At 58.5% G+C, this 27,773-nt stretch overlaps 3 protein-coding genes across 4 annotated transcripts; 2 read left to right on the top strand and 1 right to left on the bottom strand.

The window, feature by feature from the left end:
• Positions 1 to 10,270: 10,270 nt before the first annotated feature.
• On the top strand, positions 10,271 to 17,380 carry TMCO6 (transmembrane and coiled-coil domains 6). 2 transcript variants are annotated; one of them, XM_032703257.1, is made up of 12 exons: positions 10,271 to 10,352; positions 11,211 to 11,335; positions 11,573 to 11,682; positions 11,794 to 11,977; positions 12,668 to 12,772; positions 13,295 to 13,380; positions 13,914 to 14,030; positions 14,685 to 14,796; positions 14,886 to 15,051; positions 15,132 to 15,226; positions 16,056 to 16,223; positions 16,888 to 17,380. In XM_032703257.1, exons 1-12 carry the CDS (start codon positions 10,271 to 10,273, stop codon positions 17,044 to 17,046), a joined length of 1,509 nt encoding a protein of 502 aa, XP_032559148.1. In that variant the 3' UTR covers positions 17,047 to 17,380. The 2 variants fall into 2 exon arrangements, with proteins under 2 accessions (XP_032559148.1, XP_032559149.1); XM_032703258.1 differs by having other exon boundaries at positions 14,988 to 15,051.
• NDUFA2 (NADH:ubiquinone oxidoreductase subunit A2) lies at positions 17,301 to 19,058 on the bottom strand. Its single transcript, XM_032703259.1, has 3 exons — positions 18,908 to 19,058; positions 18,677 to 18,783; positions 17,301 to 17,497 (listed from the first exon to the last, which is right to left on the bottom strand). Exons 1-3 carry the CDS (start codon positions 19,009 to 19,011, stop codon positions 17,406 to 17,408), a joined length of 303 nt encoding a protein of 100 aa, XP_032559150.1. The 5' UTR covers positions 19,012 to 19,058; the 3' UTR covers positions 17,301 to 17,405.
• An 83-nt stretch (positions 19,059 to 19,141) lies between these two features.
• Positions 19,142 to 27,511, top strand: IK (IK cytokine). Its single transcript, XM_032702962.1, has 20 exons — positions 19,142 to 19,235; positions 19,847 to 19,913; positions 20,147 to 20,239; positions 20,665 to 20,724; positions 21,261 to 21,428; positions 21,509 to 21,623; positions 21,815 to 21,885; positions 22,003 to 22,049; positions 22,283 to 22,446; positions 22,550 to 22,658; positions 23,043 to 23,082; positions 23,470 to 23,689; positions 24,014 to 24,032; positions 24,719 to 24,797; positions 25,061 to 25,141; positions 25,692 to 25,749; positions 25,996 to 26,084; positions 26,385 to 26,493; positions 27,080 to 27,114; positions 27,284 to 27,511. Exons 1-20 carry the CDS (start codon positions 19,220 to 19,222, stop codon positions 27,309 to 27,311), a joined length of 1,668 nt encoding a protein of 555 aa, XP_032558853.1. The 5' UTR covers positions 19,142 to 19,219; the 3' UTR covers positions 27,312 to 27,511.
• Positions 27,512 to 27,773: the final 262 nt, after the last annotated feature.

Genomic DNA, 27,773 nt, shown 5'->3' on the forward strand with positions numbered 1-27,773 from the left:
CGGTGCCATCCTGGTCCCATGCGGATCCAGGGGTGTTCCCGCACCTGCAGCTCCCTCAGGGCTCTCCGCAGCTGGGCCACAGCTGTCCTCTGCTCTGGGAGGGCAGTTCCAGCCAGGAGCTCCATCCGCAGCCCTCGGATCTCCCTCCGGCGCACCGTGATCTCCTCCGCAGGGTCCCAGAGCGTGGCAGAGATGGTCTTGGCCAGCCCCTTCACCCTCTCAGCCAGCCCCAGGGCTCCCAGGATCTCCTCCCTGGAGGTGTCTGGGAGAGCAGCGAGCCCTGGGTAGGGGCCATGGGGGGACACCAGCACGGGGGGTTCTGGTACAATGGGGGTGAGTGGAGCCGATGTCCAGCTTCCAATGACCGCGGGTGTTCCTGGGACTGAGTGCCAGGCATGGGGCAGGATGGGGGGGAACATCAGGGAGGGGGCATCCCGAAATGTGTCCCTGTCCCAGGGGCTACCTGGCAGTGACACACACAGCAGCAGGAAGGTCAGGCTGTTCCCCTCCAGCAGCCGCTCCACGATCCAGGGCTGGCAGCCCGTGTCAGGTTCCCTGCACGTGGGGTGAGAGGCACCCTGGGATGGCACTGGCATCCACGTGCCAGGCAGGCTGAGCCCCGACCCACGGGAGCTCAAGGATGGGTTGGTCACACTGGGAGGGAGCCCACATCCCCAAGGGGAGGTGACAACCCCTTTGGCTCCCAGCCATGGGCTCCCTGTGGGGTGTCGAGGTCTCTCCTGCTTCACCTCCGGGTATGGAATCCCCGCAGCCCGCAGCAGGCACACGGGGAGCTGGAGGGGGACACGGCTCAGCCCTGGTACGTACAGCCTGGGGCAGGGCCCCGGGGACACCAGGATCCTGAGGGCTGAGCGCTGGCACCTGCCACCCTCCAGCTCCCGCTCCACGGTGAGAGTGAAGAGGCTGCCGGCCCTGGGGAGAGGCCAGTGTGGGAGCAGAGCTTCCAGAGCGGCCCCAGCACCCCATGGCTCAATCCTTCCCTGCCCTCACCCCTGCACCGGGTGCCCATCTGCGAGGGGCTGCCGTGCACACCCCTGGAACAGCGCTGGGATGGCACCCAGCCCCCTGGCATAGGCACCGATGGCAGCTTGGGCATCGGGCACAGCGATTTCCGTGGCCTCCTCCACCATCCTGGAAGCAGAGGGGGGCAATATTGAGCGAGGAGGGCCATGTCCACCCACCTCCTGCATGCCCTGGGGAATATGTGCTCCCTGGGCATCGTGTTCCCTGCCCAGCCCTACCCACAACACTGGGGTTCCAGCCCCCCAGGAGCACCTGCCCAGCCATGGAGCATCAGGTACCTACAGGCCCAGGGGTGTCACATCCAGCACTTGCAGGGCTCGGCCATCAGGGTGGAGCAGGTCCCAGGCTTTGTCGTGGGTGCTGACCTGGAAAGGGGGGCTGTGTAAAGGTAGGGGGGCAGGAAAAGGGGGCTGCTGGCATCCTGCACTCCCCAGGAGCCTGGGCTGCTCGTGGCTGTGCACAGGTGAGGGCTGAGAAGGGGTGACTTTGGGGTCACTCCCAGCTTTTCCATCCCTGGGGCCAGGGAAGGGCAGAGCCCTGGGAATGCCCTGTGTGGAGCTTGGCAGGTCCCTGGCAGTATCCCAGAGCCAAAGGGCAGGGCCAGCAGGGTGGCAGGAGCTGGCATCACTCCTGTGCCAATCAAGGTCACACAGAGTGACCTTCAGGCCACGGGGATCAGTGACTGGCAGGAAAAGCTCAGCCATGAGATCGGCAGGAAGGGGTTTGAGGGCTCCTCTTATCCCACTAGGCTGCTGTAGCCTGGGAGATGCTCCATGGGTAGTCTAGGCTTCCCACACCTGGCAGGTCCTGGAAAGAGGTGAGAAAACCTGGGATCCAAAGATCTCCAGCTCCTGGTCACCCTCAGGATGAGGGTACTAGATGCCAGTATGTAATAAATACTATAATATATTATATATAATATAATACATGCCCTTGGCACAGGAGGGTCTGGGCAGCTGCAGAGAGGAAATGGGACCCTCATTCCATGACATCCTGCCTTTCTCCTGCCATACCTGGACCAGGCTGACTGTCTGCAGGCTCTGTGTGTCATCCCCCAAGGCCTCCAGTTCTTGGAAGATGGTGTCAATCACCTGGGGACAAGCTGGGAGCTGTTGGTCTCACACCAGGCAGGATCGGGGCCCGTTGGGTGACCCAGGAGCCCAGCACAGCTGTGCTGTCACCCCTCCCTGTCACCTCTCCCCTGTGCCCTCACCTGCCAGATGACACTCTGGAAGGGCAGCTGTGTCCCAGGGCCGTGGGGGTCCCACAGCAGCAGGGACACGCTGTAGCCAAGGGGAACCAGGGCCAGCTGGGGTCTTGCCAACTCCAGGACCTTCTCCTGGCAGGAGAGACGTATGCAGCAGAGCAGGGATGGCATGGCACAGAGGGCATTGGCATGGATCAGGGCAGGGCAACACATGATGTGGCACAGGTATCCCAGCACAGGTATCCCAGTATGGATGGCATGGCGTGGATGCACAGCATGGCATGGATGGCATGGCATGGCACCAAGAGGGAACAGGGAAGGGATGAGAAACACCCACAGCGCCCCACATGGGACCAAGCCCAGTGTCCCAGCAGTGCCTGTGACCCCCGAGGAGCTGACAGTGCCCTTGGGTGTCCCAGCCCATGGCTTGGGCCAGAATGTCCCTGGCACAGAAGGAATTGGGGTTCACAGTACCTGTCCTGCATCCAGGTGGAAAACACCATCGACAGCCAAGCTGCTCTCCTGGCACAAGGGATAATGTTCAGCTTTCCCCCATCCCAGCACGACCAGTGCAAGGTAAAGGAGGAACTGGGCACACTGGGATGGAGATGGCAGGGGTGGCACAGAGGGCACGGCATGGGTAGGGATGAGGGGAGACCCCCTCCCTTCCCCTGCTGTGTGGGAACCCCCAGGAGCCCCCAGGGGTGTAAGACAGGACCTGCCCAAATCCTCAGCACCCAGCAGGGTCCCAGGAGTGGCAGGCGGTGGGACAGAGCCCCCTGCTCCCACCTGCTCCCCCAGGGCCCCTCATACCCTGGATGTCCCTGTCCCTGGGGGATGTCCCTGACCCTCCCATTCTCACCTGGGGCTCCTTCCCAGCCAAGAGGAGCTGCAGGGTGTCCTCAATTCCGTCTACCTGGCTCTCCCCCAGCCCTGAAAACACTGAGGGTGGGGTGGGGTGGGCATTACCCCTCCCTGCCCCTGCTCCATCCTGCTCCCCTTGCAGCCTGGGGGGCTTCACATCATTCCCGAGCCCTCCCACTATGGCTCAGAGCCACCAGGGTGGGGAGGACACTCCCTCCCCATCAGCCCAGGCCAGGCCCACCAGCATGGCCAGTGGTCCCAGTTGCCACCACGGCTGTGGTTGCCACCCTGGTCCCCTGTTCTCTGCTGTGGGGGTTCAGGTGAAGGCTCTGGCATGTCCTGAGCTCTACCTGCTGCCTGATGGAGTCCCACGGCTGCTCGCACGCTGACATCCTGCTTGGCCTGCTGGGATAGAGGGGAATGAACTGGGTTCTGCCCCAGAATGGAGGGGGAATGATCCAGGTCCTGCCCTGGGATGGAGGGGGAATGATCCAGGTCCTGCCCCATGCACTCAGCACCCACCAGGTGCTGGATGAGCCCCTGGGGAGCTGGGTAGCCCCTGGCCACACCACACCAAAATCAGGGGACAGATCCCTCCAAACTGCCCTGGGATGTCCCCCACCATGGCACTTACCTCCCCAGTGTCCATGGGCACCTCAGCAGGAGCAGCAGCAGCTGCTGTTTTGGCCAGGGCAGGGGATGGGATTACACAGGTGGTGTCCTGTTCTCCTGCATTATTGATGGGAGTCAGGCACAGCCATGTGGGCAGAGCCAGACCCAGCCTGGAGGCACCGTGTTCCAGAGGCTGAGCCCTGCTGGCCAAGGGATCAGCAGGACCATGGGAGGCAAGTGGGTGCCTGGAGCCACTCACGCCATTGGTGTGCTCCTGATTCCAAGAGGGACATCTCTGTAAGTCATGGGTGGGAGATGAGGGACCTTGGGCTGTCATGAAGGTTTTCTAGGCATGGGAAGAGACGTCAAACCACAGAAACACCTTTACTGGAGATGAGTCACAGCAAGAGAGCACAGAAGGAAACGCCAAAGCTGAGGGTCTCCGTGGTCTGTGGAAACACAGATGGTGGGAGACAGGAGAGAGGTCCCAGGACAGCCCCACCCCTCCTTTTGGACAGGCACGATGAGGAGATGCACATGGATCCCTCCGTTCACCACCATTCCCCATGTAGAAGACAACCAGTGCCCTGCCTCCCCAAAACCCCCCTCACCTGTGCCTCAGGTGTGAGGGTGATGCCAGGTGGACACAGATGGAACAGGCAGCACTGGGAGCTCCATCAGGAGCAGTACTGGGGGCATGTTGGGGCTTGGGCAGCTGGAGTTGGCCACAGGGAAAACCCCTCTGGGAGGGTGTAGCCTTCAAACCACAGTGGGACAGAGTATGGCATGGGGCTTTGAGGGGTTCCCCAGAACTTGGCTGGGCAAAGCCACAGTAGGATAATACTGTGGGTGCCTGGACCCCAGGCCCTGTTCAGCCACCCTCCTGCTCCAGCCTTGGGTCTTCCCACATTTTGGTTTCCCCCCATTTCCAGCCAGCCCAGCTCGTGTTTGCTCACAGGTCACATGTACTTGTGCACAAACAGAGCAGAGAGGGAGGGACACAGAAAATACCCAGGACCCTAATGAGAAGGCAGGACAGGTCAAGGGGATGAAGAACAGGGCTTGGCCAGGTGAGCTCTGCCAACCTGCAACCAGCCACTTCTTTTAACAAGGGCCTGGAGGGACAGGACAAGGGGAAATGGCTTCACACTGTCAGAGGGCAGGGTTAGATGGGATATTGGGAAGGAATTCTTCCCTGTGAGGGTGATGATGGCCCTGGCACAGGTTGCCCAGAGAAGCTGTGGTTGCCCCATCCCTGGAAGTGTCCAAGGGCCAGGTTGGATGGGGCTTGGAGCAACCTGGGCTGGTGGAAGGTGTCCCTGCCCATGGCAAACGGTTGAATGATATGACCTTTAATGTCCCTTCCAACCCAAACCATCTTGTGATTCTATGATTCCCCCAATCCCTATTTTCCCGTGCCTTTCCCTTCCCCACTCACCCCCTCCTTTTGATCCTTCCCATAAGCATTCCCCATTGTCCTGTATTCCTCTGCTCTCCCTCAGCACCCCATAATCAATTTTCTCTTTACTACGAGGTATTCTCTGCATAACCCAGAATAAACCCATTTTCCTCTTTTCACAAAAAGTTTCTGGTTGAACACCCTCAAGGTCACACCAGAGGGACGTGTCCATTGGTGCCTCCAGAGCTCGGGTCTTGGCTGCTCCTCCTTGTTGGCATTTGTGTGTGTGTGTGTTTAATTTAGTCATTTTTCTGTCTTTGTGGGTTTTCTCTTGTGCTGAAGAGCAGCAGAGCAGCATCCTCACAGACCAAACATCCTGGGCCAGGCACAGCCCCAAGTGAGGAGATGGAGGACCAGCAGAGGGGCCACAGAGGCTCCAAGGATGGCTGGAAGGGGGGCTACGAGGTGTTGTGGGGGTCTGGGCAGAGAACACCAGATCCCAGAGAGCTTTGGGGCATCTGAGTGCCGCCAGTGGGAATATGATGGAGCTGAATTCTTCTTATCTGGGGCAGGTGACATCGCAGGGGCAATGGGGGCATGTTTGGGTTTGGGGAGCTGGAGCTGGCCACAAGGGAGGGTACAGCCCTGGGACAGAGCATGGCACGGGGCTTTGAGTGAGGGGTGCCCCAAAACCTGGCTGGGCAAAGGCACAGTGCGATAACATTCCCCAGGGCAGCCCGGGCTGGGGACACCGAGAGAGCCCCTCACTTGGGGGGCCTGTGAGCCTTGCCTTGGAGCTCCTGTGTGGAAGCACTGCTGGGAAGGCTTCAACATCTCACCCTGTGGCAGGGCCTGGCCCTGAGCAGGCAGAGGGCCCCTGCCAGGCCCAGCAGGGCCAGGGCCACGCAGAGCGGGGCGACCACGGCGGCGCGGTGACACCGCAGCACCGACACCGGCACGGCCACCACCTGCCAGCCCTGGTAGCCCGGCGGGGACTGGCACATGTAGTCCTGTGGCCAGCCCTGCCCCAGGTGCCCCGTAGCTGCCAGCGCCTGCAGCCCCCCAGCCCCAGAGCATGAGCAGCTGAAGGGGTTGTTGGCTGCAGTCACGTCCTGCAGGCGCCCCAGGAGCGTCACCTCATCCCACGGCAGCTCCACGATGGAGTTGTTGTCCAGGTGGAGGGTGTCCAGCATGGGGTAATTCCTGAGGGAGGGGATGGCCTGCAGCAGGTTTTGGCTCAGGAAGAGCTTCTTCAGGGAGCTGAGGGAGATGTCCACAGCACGGAGGTGGTTGTGGCTCATGTCCAGCACTTCCAGGTTGGGAGGCAGAGGTGTCAGCACTACCTCCAAGCCAGTGTGGGACAGGTTAAAGACCCGGAGGGATGCTGGCCACTGGCAGGAGGAGGATGGGTCTGCCATGAGCTTGTTCTGGCTGAGATTGAGGTTCTGGAGCCCCTGCAGCAGCTGCACGCCCTCACACACACTGTGGTAGGACGTCAGGTTGTTGTGCTGCAGACTCAGCACCTGGAGCTGAGGGAAAGCTCCCTGGCAGAAGGCAGGTGTCAGGCTCCCATCCCCGAGGCTGTTTTGTGCCAGGTCCAGGGTCTGCAGAGCTCTGAACACCTTTCCAATGGCACAGGGCAGGCTGGTGACACTGGAGCTGGTGACAGCCAGCTCCTGCAGAATCTCCAGCCACGTGCTCAGGCTGGAGAAGGCCTGTTCACTGCCCATCAGCGGGGCAGATGTCACGTTGTTGAAGCTCAGGGACAGTATGGGCAAGCTCTGGCCATCCATTCCATGCCAGTCACCCGTGCCCTGGAAAACACAGCTGTCAAACGCCAGCTCCTGCACGTGGGTGTAGGAGAAGAACCTCAGCACACGGGCCAGGAGGATCTCAGGCACCAACACATCAGCAATAATTACTTTCTGGATGATAAGGGAGCCCAGAGTCTCAATGGTAGAGTCGTCCAGGTCCCTGATGGGGAAGGCTATGTATTTCTCTAGCTCTCCCCCCCGAAACTCCACCACAGTAGCAGCGAGGCACTGGATGAGGCTGCCCGCGGTCTCCTCGGTCAGGTTGTAGCACACACAGCGCTCCTGGGTGCGGTTGAAGTAACACCTGTTTCTTCTGCCTTCTGCCCCCAACAGCCCCAGCCCCAGGAGGAGCAGAACAGCCACGCTCATGGTGAACAACCTGAAAACGAGGGGGAACGGTGAACAGCAGGTAAGGGGACTTGCAGGACTCCCATCCTGGCTTGGGTAGGTTCTGCCCTGCAGAGCCACCCCTTGGGGACATGGCACTGCCCTCATTGCTTCTGCACACTCCATGGGCACCCACCTGGCTACTGAGGGCTACCTGACTGGCTACGTGACTCAGGGCAACACTCAGACCAGCAGCCAACACCCAGGAGCTACACCTGTGCCACCCTCTCTGTGGCAGGGAGCCAGTGGCACTGGTCCATCCCACCCCAAAAGTAGGGTGGCTCCTGAGGCTCTGCACTGTCCTGCCTGGGCTGCCTTGCTGCAGGCTCCTGCTCCTAAGTGACCAGGGAATGCCATGGAATCAGGAGAAACTAGAAAGGCCGAGTTACGGATGGGGAAGCCAGATGTGTCAGTCTGACCATGGGATGGGAGAGCCCCAGTTCTGCTTGTTCCTGTTTAATCTGGGGCAGGAAATTGCAACAGAGGGCTTCATGGTTTCCCTCTTCTCACCCAGTAATTTGATTCATCACCAGCCCCCAAAGGGATGGTGGAAAATGACCTCCAAGGGTCCCTACAGGTCCCTGTCAGCACCAGGTACTGTTGACAGGAGAGTCTGGTCACCAGACTGCAAAAAAAGCAGCAAGCAAAAATTAAAGGCTCCTAAAAAAGTGCTGACTCAGCTGTGTAGTCCTGGGGAGTCTTTGGGGGTCCCCGGTACGGCCTCCTGCTTCTAGCAGGTCTGTGCCAGTACCAGCCCCGATCAGCCACAGCTTTTTTTGGCCACATACCAAAATCCTCCAAGGATGGATCCCTCCCTACCTCTCTGTATCGCGGGGCTGCACCACCCTCCCAGGGAGAAACTCTCCTCCAGCACCTGCACCAAGCCCCCCTCACTCTGGGGGGCAGCGGGATCAAGGGTGAGTTTGTCCAGTGACTCACCAGCCGGCTCAGAAACGTTTCCTTCCCTCACGTCTGCTTCCTCTAACCGCTGCCAAATCCAGGGCTGAGGTGCCAGAGACTCCAAGTTCTCAGCTCTTCCCGGCACCTGATCTCCCCCTGCCTCGGGCCGTATGAGCCCCCGGTGCCTGCGGGGTTGTTCCAGCCGCCGATGGCGCTCCCGCAGCCCGCAGTTGGACCCACGCGGTCGGGACCGACGGACACCCCGGGGCCGGCTCCCGGGCACTGCCCCTGCGCCCTCGGCGTGACTTCCTGACAGGGCAGCGCCGGCTGAGCCACGGGAAGCAATGCGCCGAGCAGCAGCCGCCCAGATCACCTCTGCTTCGCTGCCCCGCGGCCGCGGGCTGGGCAGGGCTGTGGTCCGAGTGCCAGCGCTGCTCGCTTTCCTGGGAAGGGGCACGGAGTGGAGTGTGCTCAGGATTCCCCAAAGGCAGTCTCAGGATCAGCCCTTTCCTTCCAGATGCTATGGGATCGCTGTGCCTCAGAGCCCACTGGCAGTGGAGAAGGGTACAGGACTGTCATAGGTGGCATCCAGACCGTCCCCAGGGTTATTCCATGCAGGATGGGGATGGGACCAGCTCCATGCTGTACAGGGCACTCCCTCACCCAAGACGAGCTGACAGCTTGGCCAAGGAACTCGTATCACTTGCCCCGTGTCCTCTGGCAGCTGGTGGCTGTGCCTGCTCCGAGGGGTTGAGTGGAGACCATCAGGCATTTGGAAAGATCCAGAAGTGTTCAAGACACAACTGGATGTGGCACTCAGTGCTCTGGTCTGGTTGACAAGGTGCTGATCAGTCAAAGGTTAGACTTGATGATCTTGGAGGTCTTTTTCAACCTCAGTGATTCTGGGATTCTGTGATCTCTCAGGATTTTTTTACTTTCCCAGGGATTTCTCTGCCTGTGTTGGATTCAGAAAGGTCTTCAGGAAGGCAACAAAACTGCATGGTTGGACACTGCCATTCCCAGTTTGTTGTTGGTAATGTGGCATAACACATTAGTGCCACAACAGTTGGGGCTGGAGTTGCCTGTCCCACACTCTCTGGCATTCCTGTGCAGAGGAGTTCTGCAATTCCATGATTCCTCTTCTCTGTCCTTGGGTTACATGAAACTCCTCTGCAAGGGAAGGATGTGGAGCTGCTGGAGTGAGTCCAGAGGAGGCCACGGAGATGCTCCAAGGGCTGGAGCCCCTCTGCTCTGGAGCCAGGCTGGGAAAGATGGGGGTGTTCACCTGGACAAGAGAAAGTTCCAGGGAGACCTCAGAGCCCCTTGCAGGGCCTAAAGGGGCTCCAGGAGAGCTGGAGAGGGACTGTGGACAAGGGATGGAATGACAGGACAAGGGGAAATGGCTTCTTGATGACAGAGGGCAGAGTTAGATGGGATATTGGGAAGGAATTCCTGACTATGACGGTGGGGAGGCCCTGGCACAGGTTGCCCAGAGAAGCTGTGGCTGCCCCATCCCTGGAAGTGTCCCAGGCCAGGTTGGACAGGGCTTGGAGCAACCTGGGCTAATGGAAGGTGTCCCTGCCCATGGCAGGGGCTGGAATGAGATGAGCTTTAATGTCCCTTCCATCCCCAACCATTGTGTTATTCCATCAAACTGCTGCTGTGTGCACCGTGGAAAAATCACTGCTGCCCTCTGAGCTCCCGTCACTGCCCCTTTTGGCAGCTCTGTCAGCTTCTGGCCGCCAGCCGCAAATTCCCCAAACGCTTTCCTGAGGAAGCACGAGCTCCTCTGCCCCTCGGCCACCACCACCACCACCACGGTGGAAGATTCCGGGGCCCCGAGACGCGTTGGTTCGCATTTCTGGTGAATCTTTGGGCTTTTTTTGGCCTCAGCGCAGACATCCCACCCAGCACCGGCAACGCACAGCTCTCCGCGCCCGGGGCGGGCTGGGGGGCCGGGTTCCGCATCTCCCCGCCCCCGGACCGCCCCGGGCCTTTTCCTCCTGCTCCTCCTCCTGCTCCTCCTCCTCCTCCTCCATCCCGATGTGGGGCCGGCGGCGCGGCCGGCGCGGGGCCGGGCGTGGTGCGGAGGAGCTGCGGGCCCGGCGGCGGGAGCGAGAGGCAGGTCAGGGAGGGTTTGTGGGTCCCCCCGTGGGTGGGAGGGACGCCCCAGCTCAGCCTTGTCCCCTTAGACCCTCCCGGCTCCGTCCGGCCGCGCATCCCGCGGTGCGCGCAGTGATGGCACCGGGGGGTCCTGCCCGCTCGGGGAAGCGTTTTACGGCTTTAAAAATTTAATCCCGCCGACAATTCCACATTTCTCCAGCCGTTTCGGCAGCCGTGCTGCCGCGGTTTGGGTTTTCCAAGATCCCGCCCGTGTCTCAGACGGGATAAAAGGAGGCTCAGGGGGGACTTTCTCGCTCTCTACAACTCCCCGACGGGAGGGTGGAACCGGGCGGGGGTCTGGTCCCAGGGAACGAGCGACAGGACAAGACAAGAGAAGACGGCCTCAAATTGCACCAGAGGATGTTTAGGTTGGGTATTAGGGAAAATTTAATCAGCAAAAGGGTGGTCAGGCATTGGAAGGGGCTGCCCAGGGCAGTGGTGGAGTCACCATGCCTGGACTTGTTCTCAAAAAACAAGTAGACACGGTACTTGGGCCGTGTTCAGCTGGTGGGTATTCAGCTGGAATACCGGGTGGTATTCAGCTGGAGGTTGGACTTGACGATCTTGCAGGTCTTTTCCAACCTTATTGGTTCTATGATCCTTCGTAAAAGCAGCCTCGAGTCCCTGCTGCTGGTCCTTGCAGCTCTGTCCGGCGCTCCTGCCCGTTATCCCAGCTGTGGATTCGCACATCCCTCCCAGGCCTGCACGGGGAGGAACGGACAGTTTCTCCTCGGGTTAAGGGAGGAATAAGGGGCTCTTGGGTGGGATGGAAAAGCGTCCTGCCCTAGGTGGGTGGTGACGGGTCCTGATGCGATTGCAGCTCTCAGGAAAGCCCGGCGGGAGGAGCAGTTGGTCAGCAAGCGGCTTCTGCGGGAGGACAGCGCGGCAGAGGAGGGGGGACAGGATGGAGCAGACGCCGTGCCGGACCCACTCTCAGAGGATGAGGTGAAGAACATGACGTTCTCTGTGGTGATGGGGATCTCAGGGGTCTTCCCCAGCCTCAGCAGGTGAAGGAGGCTGGGCAGGGGTGGCTTTGGGAATGTTTCTGAGTCGCTGCCAGACACAGTAAGGTTCTCTGTGCCCATCTTTATGCCCTGGGTTCCTTTACCTCCAGGATTAATGGGATGAAATTTTAATGCTGGTACTGCTGCAAGCTCACCTATGTTTTGATTCCGTGGCCAGGTCCTCGAGCTGCTCAGAGCTGTGCAGAGGGGCTCGGAGGACAGGAAGGGATCGCTCACCCGCCTCCGCCGGGCTCTGCAGAACGAGGACACTCAGCAGAAGTTTGTCAGGTCAGCCCGGCTCTGGTGTGGCTGTTGCCACGTCCCGAGGGGCCCTTTGTCCTGGTGGCTGGGTGGGTGAGAGCAGGGTGGGAGGTGACAGCAGCCTTTGGGTCCCACCAGGCTGGACGGCAGCATCCGGACGCTGACGGGGCTGTTCACCAGCAGCCTGGCCGACATGCAGCTGGAGGCAGCTCGTTGTCTGCACGAGCTGTCCCACTCCAGTGACCCCACTGTGGCTGAGGCCTGTCTGCCCGTGACCTCCTACCTCCTCACGTACCTGTCGGGGCACAGCGTGGAGTTCACGGTGAGAGCCATGTTCTGGCACCAGAGGATCCTTTGGTAACAGTTGGTATTGACCTCTCTTGGCCAAACCTGGCTCACGTGGGAGTGCTGGTGGGAAGGGGCCTTCTGGAAAGCCCCTGGTCCAACCTTCCCCTTGGAGCAGAACTGTTCCCAGTGCCCAAGTGTTACAACCCACCCCTGAAGGTGTGGTAACTGAGGTTCTTGTTAATGATAGACCCCTTGGGTGGGATGAGGGTGAAACAACACTGAATGACTGGGGTTTATATATATATATATAAAAATATATATTTTTTATATGTATACGGCAGCTTTATTTTAGAACAATTTGATGGCAATGCAAAGGATGTTTGTAGATGTTTTGGTTATTATCAACAGAAATATAACAATATAAAACTATAAAGATATCACTTAAGAAAATATATAAGGAAAAGAAAATAAAAATAAGAGTAGATAGTGGAGAGGAAAGATATCACCACCAGTGGATCCAGTGATGAGACTTGACTGTTGCAATTTCAATGCCCTCCAAAGTGGAAGTGATCAGATCCCAACCTGAGCCAGACAGAAAAAGAACCAACTGAAGCTGACACAGCTGGGAATGGGGTGGCTGGAGAGTCCAGCAGTGTCTGTGTGTCTGAATTCAGCTCTGCCCTGCTCGGAGGAGGGTGTGGGACACTGCTCTGGTGTGTTGCAGGAGCTGTGTTTGTACACACTGGGGAACCTCGTAGTAGAAAGTGAAGCTGTGAGGAAGCAACTTCTGCCTCAGGGCATCATTCCAGTGCTGGCATCCTGCATCCAGGTGGGTGAAACAGCTCAGCCACACTTCTCCTCCTGCCCTGCCCTAGAGAGACTTCTCTGGCTGACAGCCCTGAGTGAGCAGCCCTCCTTCCAGCCTGGCTGTGGGCACAGACCCCTCTGCAGGGAGCTGTTCCCTCGAGTGTGAGGGTCACTCCTGGGCTCTCCTGCACTCCATTTTTGGGGCTCAGCTCACCACCTTGTGCTCCTCTTCAGCTGAATCTCTCCCACCCAGTGGCTTGCTGATACAGTCTGTAACACAGGGAGCTGCAGGCCTCTCCCCTCTGCCTGGGTTGGGGCAGTGCTTTGCAGGTCTGCATTTGGGCTCCTAGACCCCTACAGCCACAGCCCAGTGAGTGTGGGGGATGGCTCAGCTTTGGTGTGGCCACAGGTTCCTGTGTCCCTCCCAGTGCCCTCTGTGCCCCCTCTCCTCCGGGCACAGTGGGACTCAGCTGCTGGGTTGGGTCTGGCACTGTGGGCCCCCGGCTTTGCCAGGAGGGATCAACTCTGTTCTGTTTGATTGCAGTCTCCACACGAGGCCGTGCTGGAAGGTGTGGGTTATGTCCTCTCACAGCTCCTCCAAGCCAAGGAATCACCCATGGAGATCATCCCGTGAGTCTGAGCTTCTGAATCCTGCACCAGGATGGGCCCTGGGGCTCAGCGTGGTATTTGTGTGCCGGGGACATGGGACCTTTCCCATTCCAGTGATGTTAATAGCCTAGGGCAGAATCCCACCAGAATTGTGGGGGTTTGGATGTGGATCGTGGCACAGGGCTTGGCTCCTTTCCCTCAGCCTTATCCAAGCAGACAGCTCTGGTATTTTGGTGAAAGCCAGTGTGGAGCAGAGTGGGCTCGCAGGGAAGTTCTGGCTGTGTTCCTCCTGTGAAGGAAAAGATCAGATTGACAGCCCTCAGTGCCAAAAATATGACCTCAGCCAAGGTGTCCTGAGTGCCCCCAGGCCCTGCCATGGACAGGGAGAGCCCAAGGCTGCAGCCTTTGGCTGAGAGTCTCTTCCAGGTGTTTATTTGGGGCATGTGGCTCCCGGTGTGGGGTGTGGCAGCTCCCTGCTTGGTGACCAGGGTCAGTGCCTCCCTGTCAGTGTCTGTCCTACCTGTGCCTCCATTGACTCTGCTCTCTGACCCCAGGCAGGTCCTGGACTCTGTCCTCCCCCAGCACATGCTTCGCCTCGTGTGCTTCAGCCTCAAGGCTGGGCTGGGAGCAGCCGTGGAGTTTGCCTGGTGTCTCCACTACATCATTTGTAGGTAAATGTGCTTTTCTTCTCGTTTTGAGTTCCCCAGGGGCAGCCAAACAGAGGCATGAAGGCTCATGGTCCTGTGAGGAGACTGGATTTCCTCCTCTTGCCCTTTTCCCTTGGGAGAGCAATTCCTCTGCCATCCTGGGTATCCTGCCCTCATATCTGAGCACACATGGGCTGTTTGCAGGATCACTGAGTTCCTTTATGGGGTGGTAATGAGTGATAAACCTGAGGAGGCTGTTTCTGGTCCTCTGAAGTGCCCCAAGATCTCCTCCCCATGTCTGGAGTTGTCCTCCACGCTTCCCAAAGCAAGCTCCCTGAATCCTCACACTTGTGGGCTTGGGTCAGTGCCACCCATCCAGGCTGGTTGTGCCAGCAATCCCTGCCTGCCACAGGAGAACAAGGAATGTGGGGGTACTCAAAGAAGGGTTGAGGCTGTTGCTTCTAGACCCATACAGATAATTCCAGTGAATCTGTTTTTTATGGGCTTTTAAACATTCTCGGAAGCTTAGAAAAACCCCTGCTATTGCAACATGAAATAAGCCCTGTGGTAGTTCAGGAGGGTGCTCTGAATTTCCAGGCCCTGTTGTTTGGCGAGGAGCTGTGGCAGTTTTCCCTCTCCAAGCTCCAAGAGCCACCCCACTGTCCCTCCCCTTTGCAGGCACAAATCCAACACCGTGCTGCTGGCGCTGGGGGCTGTGCCCGCCCTCCGCTCGCTCCTGCTCCACCTGGCTTCTGAAATCCCCCAGGATGCTCCCGAGGGCCTGGAGCTGGTGAGAGGGGGGCAGGGTGCTGGCTGTTCCCGGGATTGCTGTTCCTGGGTCCAGCTGAAGGGCTGTGTGTGTCGCTCTGTCTGTCACAGCTCGTGTGCCCCGTGCTGCGGTGTCTCAGCAACCTGCTGGCAGAGACGGGCTGCCAGGTGCGGGATGAGCGCCTGCTCATCGCCCTGTTCCTCCTCCTGCAGTGCTTCCTCCAGCAGCACCCCTTCCTGGTCCAGGAGTGCCTGTGGCTGCTGAACAACCTCACGGGTGAGTGTCCCCCGGCACAGCCGGAGCACTGCTGGCACCTGCCCCGGTTTTACTGACACGTCCCTTCTCGGCCCCCCCAGCGGACAGTCCCTTCCTCTGCTCCGCTCTGCTCTCCCTGGACCTGCTCCCGGCCCTGCTGCAGCTCCTGCAGTGCTCCCAGATGGCCAGTGTGTTGGTAAGACCTCACCTCGTGCCTTAGAACGGTGGGGAAGCGCTGGAGTTCCAGGAACATGAATCCCACCCTGACAGTGCTGGAGTTGGAGGGTGGATGGGGCGGTAGGGACAGCTTGGCAGGTCTCCTGTTGTGACAGTCGCCAGCCACCTCCCCTGAAGCCAATCCAGCTGTATTTACCCCTGGCAGAGCCTTGTCCCAGCACAGGAGCAGTTCCAAGGGAGATGCTAACTTGGAGTGAGCCAGGGGAGGCTGCTGACACCTTGCTCTGGAGGACCCCAAAGCTTTAGAAGGCTTGGGGGGACACGCTGCCAAGGGGTGGGTGGCACAGCTGGGTCTGCTTGGCACGGGGATAAACAGTGCCTTGGGGTGGGCATGGAAAGGGCTTGTAAAGAGCATTGAAAGTCCAGGGGGTTGGTGGGCACATGGCTTTGGGCAAGCACCTGGCAGGACAAAAAAAGCTGGAGAGAGACTTTGGACAAGGGTCTGGAGGGACAGAACAAGGGGGAATGGCTTCACACTGTCAGGGGGCAGGGTTAGATGGGATATTGGGAGGGAATTCCTGGCTATGAGGATAGTGAGACCCTGGCACAGGTTGTCCAGAGAAGCTGTGGCTGCCCCATCCCTGGAAGTGTCCAAGGCCAGGTGGGATGGGGCATAGAGCAACCTGGGCTGGTGGAAGGTGGTTCTGCCCATGGCAGGGGTGTGGAACTGGATGAGCTTTAATGTCCCTTCCAACCCAAACCATGCTGTGATTCCACGCCATGGGAGTTGTTCCCAGCCCTCCCCAGCCTGTCAGGAATCTGCCCCGAGGTGTTCCCTGCTCCTGCAGGTGCTGACCGTGCTGTGCAATATCGCGGAGAAGGGACCGTTCCAGTGCCAGCGGCTGCTCCAACAGCCCGTCCTGCCCCTGCTCCTGCCCATCCTCACCCTGCCCGACCCTGAGATCCTAGGGCAGTGCTTGGAGCTGCTTCACCTCCTCTTCCTGCACTGCCCACAGGTGAGAGCTGGGGGGGTCTCCAGGGCACAATAAAGGGGCAGGGAATTCTTATTGTGGGGGTTATTATCATGGAAGGAAGATGATTATTATAATTTTAAAAATGCTATTCTCAGTCACCACCACACTACCCCCCATCCCTCACCACTTCCCTGCCCAAAGGGAAACTGTGATGCAGAAGGTGGAAGCCCTTCTTGTGTCTCTGGGAAGTTCCTTTTCATCAACCAGGACTGAGGTTTGGGCAGGTTGTTTGTACCCTCTGGGGTTATTACGGGTGGATTCTTTTTATTCCACTGTGGTTGCTTCATTTAGTGAAGACCACAGGAAGAAATTCTTGGCTGTGAGGGTGGGGAGGCCCTGGCACAGGTTGCCCAGAGAAGCTGTGGCTGCCCCATCCCTGGAAGTGTCCAAGGCTGGGTTAATCAGGGCTTGGAGCAACCTGGGCTAGTGGAAGGTGTCCCTGCCCATGGCAGGGGTGGAACAAGATGGTCTTTAAGATCCTTCCCGACCAACCATCAGCATGGTGGGATTTACCTGGCTTGGGAATGTGGTGTCTGTGAGGGCTCTGGGGAGTTCCTCCAGGCCTGTTCCCTGGGCTGTGGTGGCTGTGGGTAGACATGATCAGCTGTAGCCCCTGGCCAGCTCTCACCCCTCTCCTCTGGCACAGGCTGCTGCTGATTTCACCAGGCAAGGCGGGCACCAGGCCCTGGAGCAGCACCAGAACACCCCAGAGCTGCAGGAGCGGGCACAGGCTCTGCTGGACATGGTCAGGCAGCCCCTGGGAGCTCCCAGTCCCTGCCACACCACACTGTCTGCCTTCTCCTAGGCCTTGCCACCTCCCTGCCCTCCCCCACGCTCCAAGGGGGAATAAACTGTCTGTCCACCCCATGCCCAGCTTCCCGAGGGCTGCTCAGGGCTCTGGCTGCAGGGGAGTGCTGGTCCTTGTCACCACCCCAGAGCCACCAGCCCAGTGCCCCCCCAGAGCCTGGAGAGAAGCAGAGCTGAGCTGCTGCTGGTGCCAGGGAGGGTGTGAAGGGCTGGATCAGCCATTCCTTTGGGCTTCCAGCCACCACGTGAAGCTCAGGGTAAGCACATTCTGTTTATGGATTGATAAGTTAAAGATACATGTCTGACATTAAAGATCATCAGTCAAGTCTCCAGCACGTGTGTATTCACTGTCTGTCCTCATGCTTGGCTTTTCACAGCGCTCTCCAGGGCCTTGGCCACTTCATCCACCGTCAGGTTGTTCAGTGGGATGCTCTTCTCCTTCCCAAACTCTGTGGGAAACATAAAGGGTGAGATGGGGGAGGGATGTTGGCCCTCTTCTGGTGCCAGGGCAACCCAAAACCTGCCTTGGGCTTCCCCAGTGCCACTGGTATCACAGCCCAGGCTCCCATCAGCACCCTTTTAGATCTATCACTCCCCAGTGTCCCCCTCTGTGCCCAAGTTGTCATTGCCACCTTCTCCTTATTCTCCTCCTTTCCCTTGGAGACAAGCCAAAGGAGGCAAACACCTTTCCCTGCCTCTTTTTGTTAACTTTGGCTGGGCAGAGACACATCCCAGAGCAACCTTTCAGCCTGCTCCCAGCAAGGTGCTCACCAGCACCTCAGTAAAACAGTCTGAAAAACTCCCTGTTCCTACAGCAGCCCCAGCCCAGGGCTCCAGTTCCCTGCAAGTCACACACAGACAAGAGACTCCACTGGTCCATGTGCTCGCACCGGGAAATTTGTGCTTAAAGAGTCATTGCATCTCTTCAAAGGACAGTTTCTAAATTGTTTTGGTCAAGCCCAAATGGTTTTTGGAATAAAACAAAGCCTTTACAGAGGTGCTTTTCTGCTCCTTCCTTGGTGTTTCACTGACAATCCAGAGTAAATAAAACCAGCCAAATTTTTGTACAGTGAAGGGGGGGGGGGGTGGGAGATCACAGCCACAGGCTGGAAACTACCTGCTGAGCCAAAGGGCCCTTTTCTGCCTCCCCCCAGGCCACTTCCCTGAAGTGAATCCCCCTCCTATCCCGAGGGCTCTCTCTCCACCAACATCCTTCACTGTAACCCCTGAACCCCCACTGCTGTATCTCATGGGAAGGAATTCCTCCCTGTGAGGGTGGGAAGGCCCTGGCACAGGTTGCCCAGAGAAGCTGTGGCTGCCCCATCCCTGGAAGTGTCCAAGGCCAGGCTGGATGGGGCTTGGAGCAACCTGGGCTAGTGGAAGGTGTCCCTGCCCATGGCAGGGAGTGGAACAAGATGGTTTTTAAGGTACTTCCAACTTAAACCGTCTTGTGATTCTATGATTTTTCCCCATCCCCATTTTCCCATGCTTTTCCCTTCCCAGTCCACCTCCTCCCTTTGAGCGTTTCATGGCCTTTAAGTCCCTTCCAACCCAAACCATTCCATGACGATTCCAGGACTCTCTGGCTCCCCGCAGGTGCCTCCTCCCGGCGGGCACCCCACACTCACCGTACCGCGCCCAGAGCTTGGGCTGGACACCAGAGCACTCTCGGATGAGGATGGGGAAGTCGGGGTTCGCCTTCTTCAGGGTCACATAGTGCTTCTCGATGAACTCCCTGCGGGGGAAAGGAGGAGCGGCGGGTCCCCGGCGCTCAACCCGGCGGTCCCCCGGCTGAACGGGACCCCCAAGCAGAGCACCCCGAACCCCATTCCCGGCTGTCCCCGGGTCCCCGCGCTGACCTGACGCCCTGGCTGCCGGCGGAGCGCTGGCACAGGTGGATGCGGAGCTCCCGCATCCTGAGGCCCAGCCCGCCCCCGATGCCCCTCACTGCGGCTGCCGCCATCTTGTTCTGCCCTCACAACAACACGGGGGGGCGGGACAGCGGGATGCCTCCGCCAATCACAACGCTCGCCGCGCCGCGCCGGCCAATGGGAGCGGAGGCCACGGTAGCGCCGACCAATGGGAGCGGGCGGCGTAGGGTGCGCCGGGAGGGCAGCGCAGGGCAGAGGGGACGCGGAGCAGGGCCCGGACAGAGAGCGGCGAGCGCAGCGATGCCGGACCGCGACAGTGAGTGCGGGACACCGGGAACACCGCGACACACCCGGGAACACCGGGGACACCGGGAACACCGCGACACACCCGCGACGGGACACCCGGCCCTCGCGCGGGGGGTGCTGCGGTGCGCGGGGCGGGGCGGCCCGGCCCGGTGTGAGGGGGAGCAGTGTAGGCCCAGCCGGGGCTGCGGGAGCGGGGAAACTCTCGAGGGGTCGAGGGGATCCCGGGCTGGTGCGAGGGACCCCCCTGCAGGGGGACGGGGTGCAGAGACTGCCACGAAGGGACCTCTGGGGGTGAGGAGATCCCCGGGGCGCGGGCCGGGGGCGCGGGCCGGGGGCGCGGTGGGGCTGGCGCCGCGGTGCGCTCGGGGCGGAGGTGTCGGGTGTTTTTGGGGCGCGGGGGATGAGACATCCCTGGGAGGGCGCGGAGCCGCCGGGGTTGGGGCGGGGGGTGTCACAGTGGCACCGGGACGCCTTTGTCCCGAGCACAAGCGGCAGCGGGCTGGGATCCACTCGGAGCTGCGGGTGGACACTGCTCCCGTCCCTGCTCCTGGGCCGGGTGGGTGGGCAGAGGGATCAGTGCCACATAGGCCCTGTCTGAGCTCTCTCTCTCACGTTCCCCAGATGAGCCGTTTTCCAACCCCCTGGCCCCTGATGGCCACGATGTGGATGACTCTCACTCCTTCCACCAGTGAGTACAGCTCTGGGGCACTGGGCAGCACTGGGGTGGGACTGGGCCAGCACTATGAGACCCCAGCCCAATGCCCATCTAGAAGGTGGGACTCGCTGCTGCACCCCATCCTTAAGACCTTATGCCCATCTGTACCACACAGGACCTGCTGGCAAACCCACTGCCTCCTTGGAAGCTGTCCTGCACCAAAGCTCTTTGGGAATGATGGTTTCTGTTGCCTCTCTCCCTTGCAGATCCAAGCTGACCAATGAAGACTTCAGGAAGCTCCTCATGACCCCGCGGGCTGCGCCGACATCTGCGCCACCGTCCAAATCTCGCCACCATGAGTGAGTAGGACTGTTTTACAGGACCATGGGACAATCTAGGCTTGCTTTCCTGCTTTCCCTCTGGGGCTCCGTGCTCAGATCATCCTCTCCCTTGCACTCTGCAGTGGAGTATCTAAAGGGGGTTTTCCTGATGAGTGTGTGAAGTGGGGAAGCACGTGGATCAGGGCTCCTGTCAAAACCAGAATGAAGTTCATGGCTGTTAAGACACTTTGTGAGGAGGCAGATTTGGTTTTTGTTTGGTGAAAATCAGTGCTTTCCCCTCCTCTCCCTGCTGCAGAATGGAATTAGGGAGAAATTAGGGAGAGGGACTGTGCTTTTCCATCTTGGAGCTCCTCAGTGCCATTCTGTGTCTGAGGGACTGTTCTCTCCACCTGCCATCCCTGTGGCTCTGCAGAATACACACGTGTTTTCTCACTCTTTTCCAGGATGCCCCGGGAGTACAACGAGGATGAAGATCCAGCTGCTCGCAGGAGGAAGAAGAAAAGGTAAATGGGGAAAGCATTGTATCAGGACTTGTCATTATACATCGTGTCCCTCCCATGGAAGGAGCTTCTGAGCTCTTGAGCTCTTAAAGAAGGATTATTTTGGAGCTTTGGAGAAGAGCTCAGCCTGAGGGCCTGTCACTGCTTGTGGGAACAGCTGTGGGAGGGCAGCAGCAGGATGAGGGTGAAGATTCACCTCCAGAAGAAGCAGGAGAGGCTCTGTGGGTGTCTGGCAGAGGAGGGCAGTGGTGGGGCATCTGTAGTGGTCACTGTGTCCTTTAGGGCACGTCTGCACAACAGGACTGTGCTGGACCCCTTCATTTTGGAAGGGAACATGGAACTGCTCTTTAGTTGGCCTCAGTACAGCACTTTCCTCTTGCCTGGTGTCCTCCAGGCACATTGTATCCCATGGCAGTTTAGTGTGGGTTTGGGGAGGGGGTTGGGAGCAGGAGAGACATATGTGGGGCCTCAGAGGCTGTTATCTGACCCCAAAACCATGAATGTGTCACCCTTAACCCGGAGGTGTTTCCCACCCCCAGCTACTATGCAAAGCTGCGGCAGCAGGAGATCGAGCGCGAGAGGGAACTGGCCGAGAAGTACCGGGACCGAGCCAAGGAGAGGAGGGATGGAGTGAACAAGGACTACGAGGAGACGGAGCTGATCAGCACCACGGCCAACTACAGGGCTGTGGGGCCCACGGCCGAGGCGTACGTGAGCTGCGGTGGGGCCTGGGCTCGCCAGCCTGATCCTTAACTGCCTTCTAACTGGCTCCATTCTCACTGCCCAGGGATAAATCTGCTGCGGAGAAGAGGAGGCAGTTGATCCAGGAGTCCAAGTTCTTGGGTGGTGACATGGAGCACACTCACTTGGTGAAGGGTCTGGACTTCGCGCTGTTGCAGAAGGTGAGCGCAGACACCACCGGGCTGCTCTGCTGCCCTGCCCTCTCCCACGGGCAGAGGGTGGTAGTTCCAGTTCCAGGTGCTCTGATCTTGGCAGTGTGGATTTCCCTTCGTGGGAAGGGTTGCTGAAGGGTCTGGGAACTGGTGGCAGTGGCCGGGGTTGGCTGTGATGCGTGGATATTCTCCACATCCAGGTACGGGCTGAGATCGCCAGCAAAGAGAAGGAGGAGGAAGAAATGATGGAGAAGCCCCAGAAGGAGACTAAGTGAGTGGTTGAGGACTTTGTACTCCTCAAAAAGGATCTTGCAGCTGCCTCACAGAGAGGAGGAGGCAGGGGAGGCGTTTGCTTGGCTTAATACTTCTGGTTTCTGTTTTCGTTCAGGAAAGATGAAGATCCTGAGAACAAAATTGAATTTAAGACCCGGCTGGGTAAGACTGTGTGGGTGTGGCTGTTCCCCACCTTTTGTTGTGCCGTGAACATGGGAGAAATCCTGGAGAGTGAATGGAGAAATGAAAACCTTTAGTCACTGGAGAGGGAGGAGTCCTGGATTTGAGGGCTGTAGGAAGTGTGTCGCTTAGGAGGCGATTCTTGTGTTGCTGATAAACTGAACGTGCTCCATGGGCTTGTCCAGTGCTCTCCCACACTTTTCCTTGCTCTCCAGGTCGCAACATCTACCGCATTCTGTTCAAGAGCAAGACCTACGAGCGGAACGAGCTGTTCCTGCCGGGAAGGATGGCCTACGTGGTGGATCTGGACGATGAGTACGCAGACACCGACATCCCGACCACGCTGATCCGCAGCAAGGCCGACTGCCCCACCATGGAGGTACCCAGCTGGCCTCCTGGTCTGAATGGGCCAGAGCAGGTTTTTCCAGGGGGGAAGTCCCTGCCAGGGGAGCAGGATGCTTCCTCGTGGATTTGCCTTTCAGGCTCAGACCACCCTGACCACCAACGACATTGTCATCAGCAAGCTCACGCAGATCCTCTCCTACCTCAGGCAAGGCACTCGCAACAAGAAGCTCAAGAAGAAGGACAAAGGTAGGAGCTGAAGGGAACTGAGTAGTAGGACTTCAGTGCTTGGAGCACAACCTGAGGGAATGAGATGTGTTTTGGGGTGTGCCATTCCCTTGCTCTGTGAGGCAGTGGGCTTGGAGAACAGCACTTCCTGAGCACTGTGTCCTGAAGGACAGGCTGCTGGGAAATGAGAGCTGTGAGGGTGCCTCGTGCTGCTCTGAACTTCCTGGTGAAGGCCTAGCTCCCTAGGAAATGTCCCCTGTTGGGGAGGGATGCAATGGCTTCTTGGGGGGGCTGAATATGATGTGGTGACATCCTCCAGGCTTGCCACTCCAGGGGTTTGGAACCTGGACTGGGGACAGGGAAGCAGCGGGTGATGTGCCTCTCACTGCTGTTGTGTCCTTGCAGGGAAGCTGGATGAGAAGAAGCCTCCTGAAGCTGATATGAAGTAAGTGTCACCCTGCCCACAGGCTGTGGGGTCACAGCTCTTTGCCTTAGGGAATGTCTTTTTGGCCCACCACATTTGGAGAGGGCTGGGTTTGGAGCTGCTGGACCTGCAGTTTGTAGGAGAAGGCTGGAGGCAAGCACTGGTTTGAATTTTGGGCTTGAGGCAGGTGAGGGCTGTTGCTCTGGACCACAAGATGGAGATCCAGCAGCAGAAGGGAACAGAAATGCAGCAATACCTCTGACATATGTGGATGCCACTTCCACATCTGCTGTCCTAGCTCTCGGTGCTCGTGCTCTGTGCTCTGTTACCAGGGTCCAGGTCACAGGGAGGTGACTGTGGCCTCTCCTCCTGCAGCACCCATAACCACAGGCTCTTTCCCACTTGTAGCATCTTTGAAGACATTGGGGATTATGTGCCCTCCACTGCCAAGGTGCCACGGGACAAGGAACGGGAGAGGTACCGGGAGAGAGAGCGTGACAGGGACCGGGAACGCGACCGGGACCGAGAGCGCGACCGGGACCGGGAGAGAGACAGGGAGCGGGACCGGGAGAGGGAGGAGGAGAAGAAGAGGCACAGCTACTTTGAGAAGCCCAAGGCTGATGATGAGGTGAGCCTCTGCTCAGGAAGGACAGTCCCACCTGAGCCCTTTGGGGGTCGTGGCTGTGGGGCTGGGAGGTCACCCTGAGGGCTTTGGGTGCCCCTACACATGACAGTGTCAGCTCTTGCTGAGCTCTGTCTGTCCCCAGCGGTTGGTGGGTGGCTGGGTGCTTGTCCTGTCTCTCAGCAATTGAGGCAGGACTAGCACAAACCTTGTAGTGTTTGTAGTTCAGCTCTGAACAGTCTTAAAGCAGAGCTGCACATCATGCAGCACTGTCACTCGCCTGCCTTCAGCCCTCCCGGGTGACACTGTGTCTCTCTCTCTTCTTTGCAGCCCACAGACATCGACAAAGGTGAGTCAAGTGGTGTGGACACCTGAAAGACATTGTACAGGGTTGGAGATTTCAGAACTGCTGTGACAGAGGGAATTGCCTCTGAGTGTGTGGAATGTGCAGAGGCAGCAGAGCAGAGCTCATGCTGCCTGTAAGCTGAGGAGGATTCCAGGGAGAAGGCTCCAGGCAGAGCTCACTGCAGCCTTCCAGTGCCTAAAGGGAGTTTATAATAAAGAGGGAGAGTGGCTTTTTTTGTGGGCAGAGAAGTAATAGGACAAGGGGGAATGGTCTTAAACTAAAAGATGATTTAGGCTAGATATTAGAAAGAAATTCTTCCCTGTGAGGGTGGTGATGCCCCGGCACAGGTTGCCCAGAGAGGCTGTGGATGTCCCGTCCCTGGAAGTGTCCAAGGCCAGGTTAGATGGGGCTTGGAACAAGCTGGGCTAGTAGAAGGTGTCCCTGCCCATGGCAGGGGGAGGAATGAGATGGTCTTTAAGGTCCCTTCCACCCCAACCATTCTAACATTCCAGGTGTCCTGGGATCAGCCCTCCCCAGTCTGTGCCAGACTGGTTTGCTGCTGCTCTCCTACCTCACTTGCAGCCTGTCTTGCCTGTTTCCCTGTCCCAGGGAGGTTCTGCCCAGCTCCATGTGTATTGCAGTGACCTGTTCCTCCCCCTGAATTTAACCTGCTTCTCTCTCTGCCCCAGGACCTGGCTCAGCCAAGGAGCTCATCAAGTCCATCAACGAGAAGTTTGCTGGAGCTGCTGGCTGGGAAGGAGCAGAGGCATATCCTTTACTGTCCATGCCAGCCTGCCTGAGTGTGGGCCCAGGCTGCCCTTGCAGGCAGGCCATGCCCCTGCATGGCTGTGGGACTGTCTTTCCTCACCTGGGAGCAGGGAAATGCTGCCCAAACCTTGCTGTTCCTACACCAAATGTAAGCTCTGCACCCTCCGATTCGGCAGTGTTGGGGCAGGAGGTGGTTTTCCAGCTGGCTGTGCTCAGCCTGTACCTGTAGGGCTTGTGGTGGTGCTTTCCCTAACTATTGTCACCTTGAAAAAGCCAGAGGACAAGAAGCAGCTGGGAGACTTCTTTGGCATGTCCAACAGCTATGCTGAGTGCTACCCTGCCACGTAAGGAACAGCGGGAGGCTGCGGGGTGGGAGTGGGGTGTGGAGAGGGGATCAGGGTGTGCAGGGGGGCTGCTGATCTCTGGCAGCAAGAACTTGAACATCAGCCTCACTTGTTGGGGGAGCAGGCCTGGCCTTGTCTGTGGTTACAGTCGACTGTTAAAATGTTCCCGCAGTCTTTGGTTGTGGCAGACCTGGCCTTTTCTTAGCTGCTCCCTGCTGTACATGGCTGCTCGGAGCTGCAGCCCCTCACAGCCTGGGAGAGGCTGAAGTGGCTGGGAATGTGCTGAATTCTCTGGTAATCCATCTGGAGCTCTGGCCTCCCTCAGTGGAAGAGGAAGAGCTTTCAGCCTGTAGAGTCATCCTGGGAGCATTGGAGTGCTCTGTGGTACAGCTCACCTGCGGGGCTTGCAGCCCTGGGGGTTCTTCTCTCTGGTCCAGGAACTGAGTGCATTTGGTCTGAGGCCCCAAGACAGGGCTCCCACCAGCTCAGAGGTCCTGATCTATGTCCCATGGACCCACTCTAAACCCTTTCCTTGCTTTTTTCTTCCCAGAATGGATGATATGGCTGTGGACAGTGATGAAGAAGTGGACTACAGCAAAATGGATCAGGTATTTTGTCACCAGCCTTTAGGAGCAGCCAGCAAACTGGGGACTAGTGCTGGCTGAGAGGATCCCATGGGAGAGAGAAAGCCCTGGAGCTGGATGTTGAATGTCTCCTGCCTGGAGCTTCTCAGGGAGGGGATCCAGAGCCAAGGCTGGTGGGAGGTTGAGTTTGTGGCTGGGCACATAGGGCTGTGTCAGAAGCCCTGACCAGCAGCCACTGAGGAGCTCCTCTGACTTGTTTTCTCCCTGCAGGGTAACAAGAAGGGGCCTCTGGGCCGCTGGGACTTTGACACACAGGAGGAGTACAGCGAGTACATGAACAACAAGGAGGCTCTGCCCAAGTGAGTGCAGCCCTTGGGAATGGCCACCCCCTCTGGGTGGGGTGGCCATGCTGGCCAAACCTGGGTGCTGGGGGAACTTAAACAAGATGGGTGTGCCCTGGTGAGGCCCTGAGGAGGAGCTGTGGGTCCAGGGCCTGGTGATTTGTCTTTGCTCTTGGAATCACTCTCAAGGACTCCAGCCCTGATCTCAGGGGCCCAGGCTGGGTCTGGAGTGTGTGTTTATGGCTGGGGAGACGCATCCTTTCCTCTGGCAGGCTGTGAATTCCCTGCAAGCACTGAGCTGTCCTGCTCCTTCCCCAGGGCAGCGTTCCAGTATGGGATCAAGATGTCTGAGGGGCGCAAAACCCGCCGCTTCAAGGAGACAAATGACAAGGCAGAGCTGGACCGGCAGTGGAAGAAGATCAGCGCAGTGAGTGCCTGGTGCTGGGGCCTGGGGACTTTATCCACAAGCTGCCAGTGTAGCCCAGGACAGCTCCCAGCTAGTCCTGCCCTCACTGTCCCAGTCATGGCTCTTTGGTCCAGCCACACACTGCTGGGGTGTGTGTGCAGCAGGGCCGCTCTCGAGCAGTTGGATTTGCTCCTTGCAAGAGCATCAGCCAAATACTTGGAGCTTCAGTCAGGGTTTTTTTGCTCTGGGCTGTGCAGAAGATGAATGTGCCCAAACTATAAGTTTGGAGCCATCCAAAGGGGCTTGGAGGGGACAGGGCATGTTTGGTGGCTCCCTGTTTGCCAGCTGGCAGAGCTGGGGATTGTCCTGGCAGGATGAGCTGGCCATGGGCACCCTGAGAGTATGGGATGGGATGGACAAGGTGAGAACAAATGGTCTGTGGTGGCCAACAAGGAGCAGAGGGGGAACAAGCTGCTCCAGCTGTAGCTCAGCTCACTCTGGGCTGGATCCAGTGATCTGGGTGTATCTGGGACCCTCGAGCCCCTCTGCTGAGGTTGTGAACAGCCACATTCCCTGAGGGTAATGGGACTTTGTGCTTTCTCTGCAGATCATCGAGAAGAGGAAGAAGTTGGAGGCTGATGGGTCAGTACTGTTGTGTCTGCTCAGGGCTCAGCTGCAGGGGCCCTCTTGGGGTCCCCTCAACCTTCTGTGGGGTGAAACTGTGGTCCCTGGTGCTGAAGTCTGGCTGGGAGGGTGATGGAGCTGCCTGCCCTGCATCCTCACCACCCTCCTGCCCCTCTCTGTCTTCCAGGGTTGAAGTGAAACGTCCCAAGTACTGACGTCTCCAGCATCTTCTCCTCCCATTCCTGGAAGCCCATCCTGCTGGGTGCTGTTCCCAGAGTGTGCTGGTGTGCTCTCCTTGCCCCACACACCGTCCACTTTCTGCTCTGGGCTGGGGGGCTCTCCCCTCTCTCCACTCTTTGCTGTAGAGACTGTGCAGTGTAAATGATGTACCCTTAATAAAGTTAAAATAAGTTTGCCTGAGCCTCTGTTTGTGTGGGCAGGAGAAGGTGCCTGGGCGGGCTCAGAGCAGCAGGGATGCCAGGACTTCTTTTCCATCTACCAGGCAGTCTTGGGGCTGACAGGGCAAACCCTGGCTAAGGGTATTTATTGTGGGAGACTTTTGGGGTGGGGGGCAGCACCCCTGGATAAAATTAACAGATTAAGCCTATCTGGAGGCAATAATCCCAGCTGAACATCCTGTGCCTCAGCGCAGGGGGAGGAAAGGGAACCTTCATCTG

Source organism: Chiroxiphia lanceolata, chromosome 15, assembly GCF_009829145.1.
Source record: "Chiroxiphia lanceolata isolate bChiLan1 chromosome 15, bChiLan1.pri, whole genome shotgun sequence".
NCBI classification, from domain to species: Eukaryota; Metazoa; Chordata; class Aves; order Passeriformes; family Pipridae; genus Chiroxiphia; species Chiroxiphia lanceolata.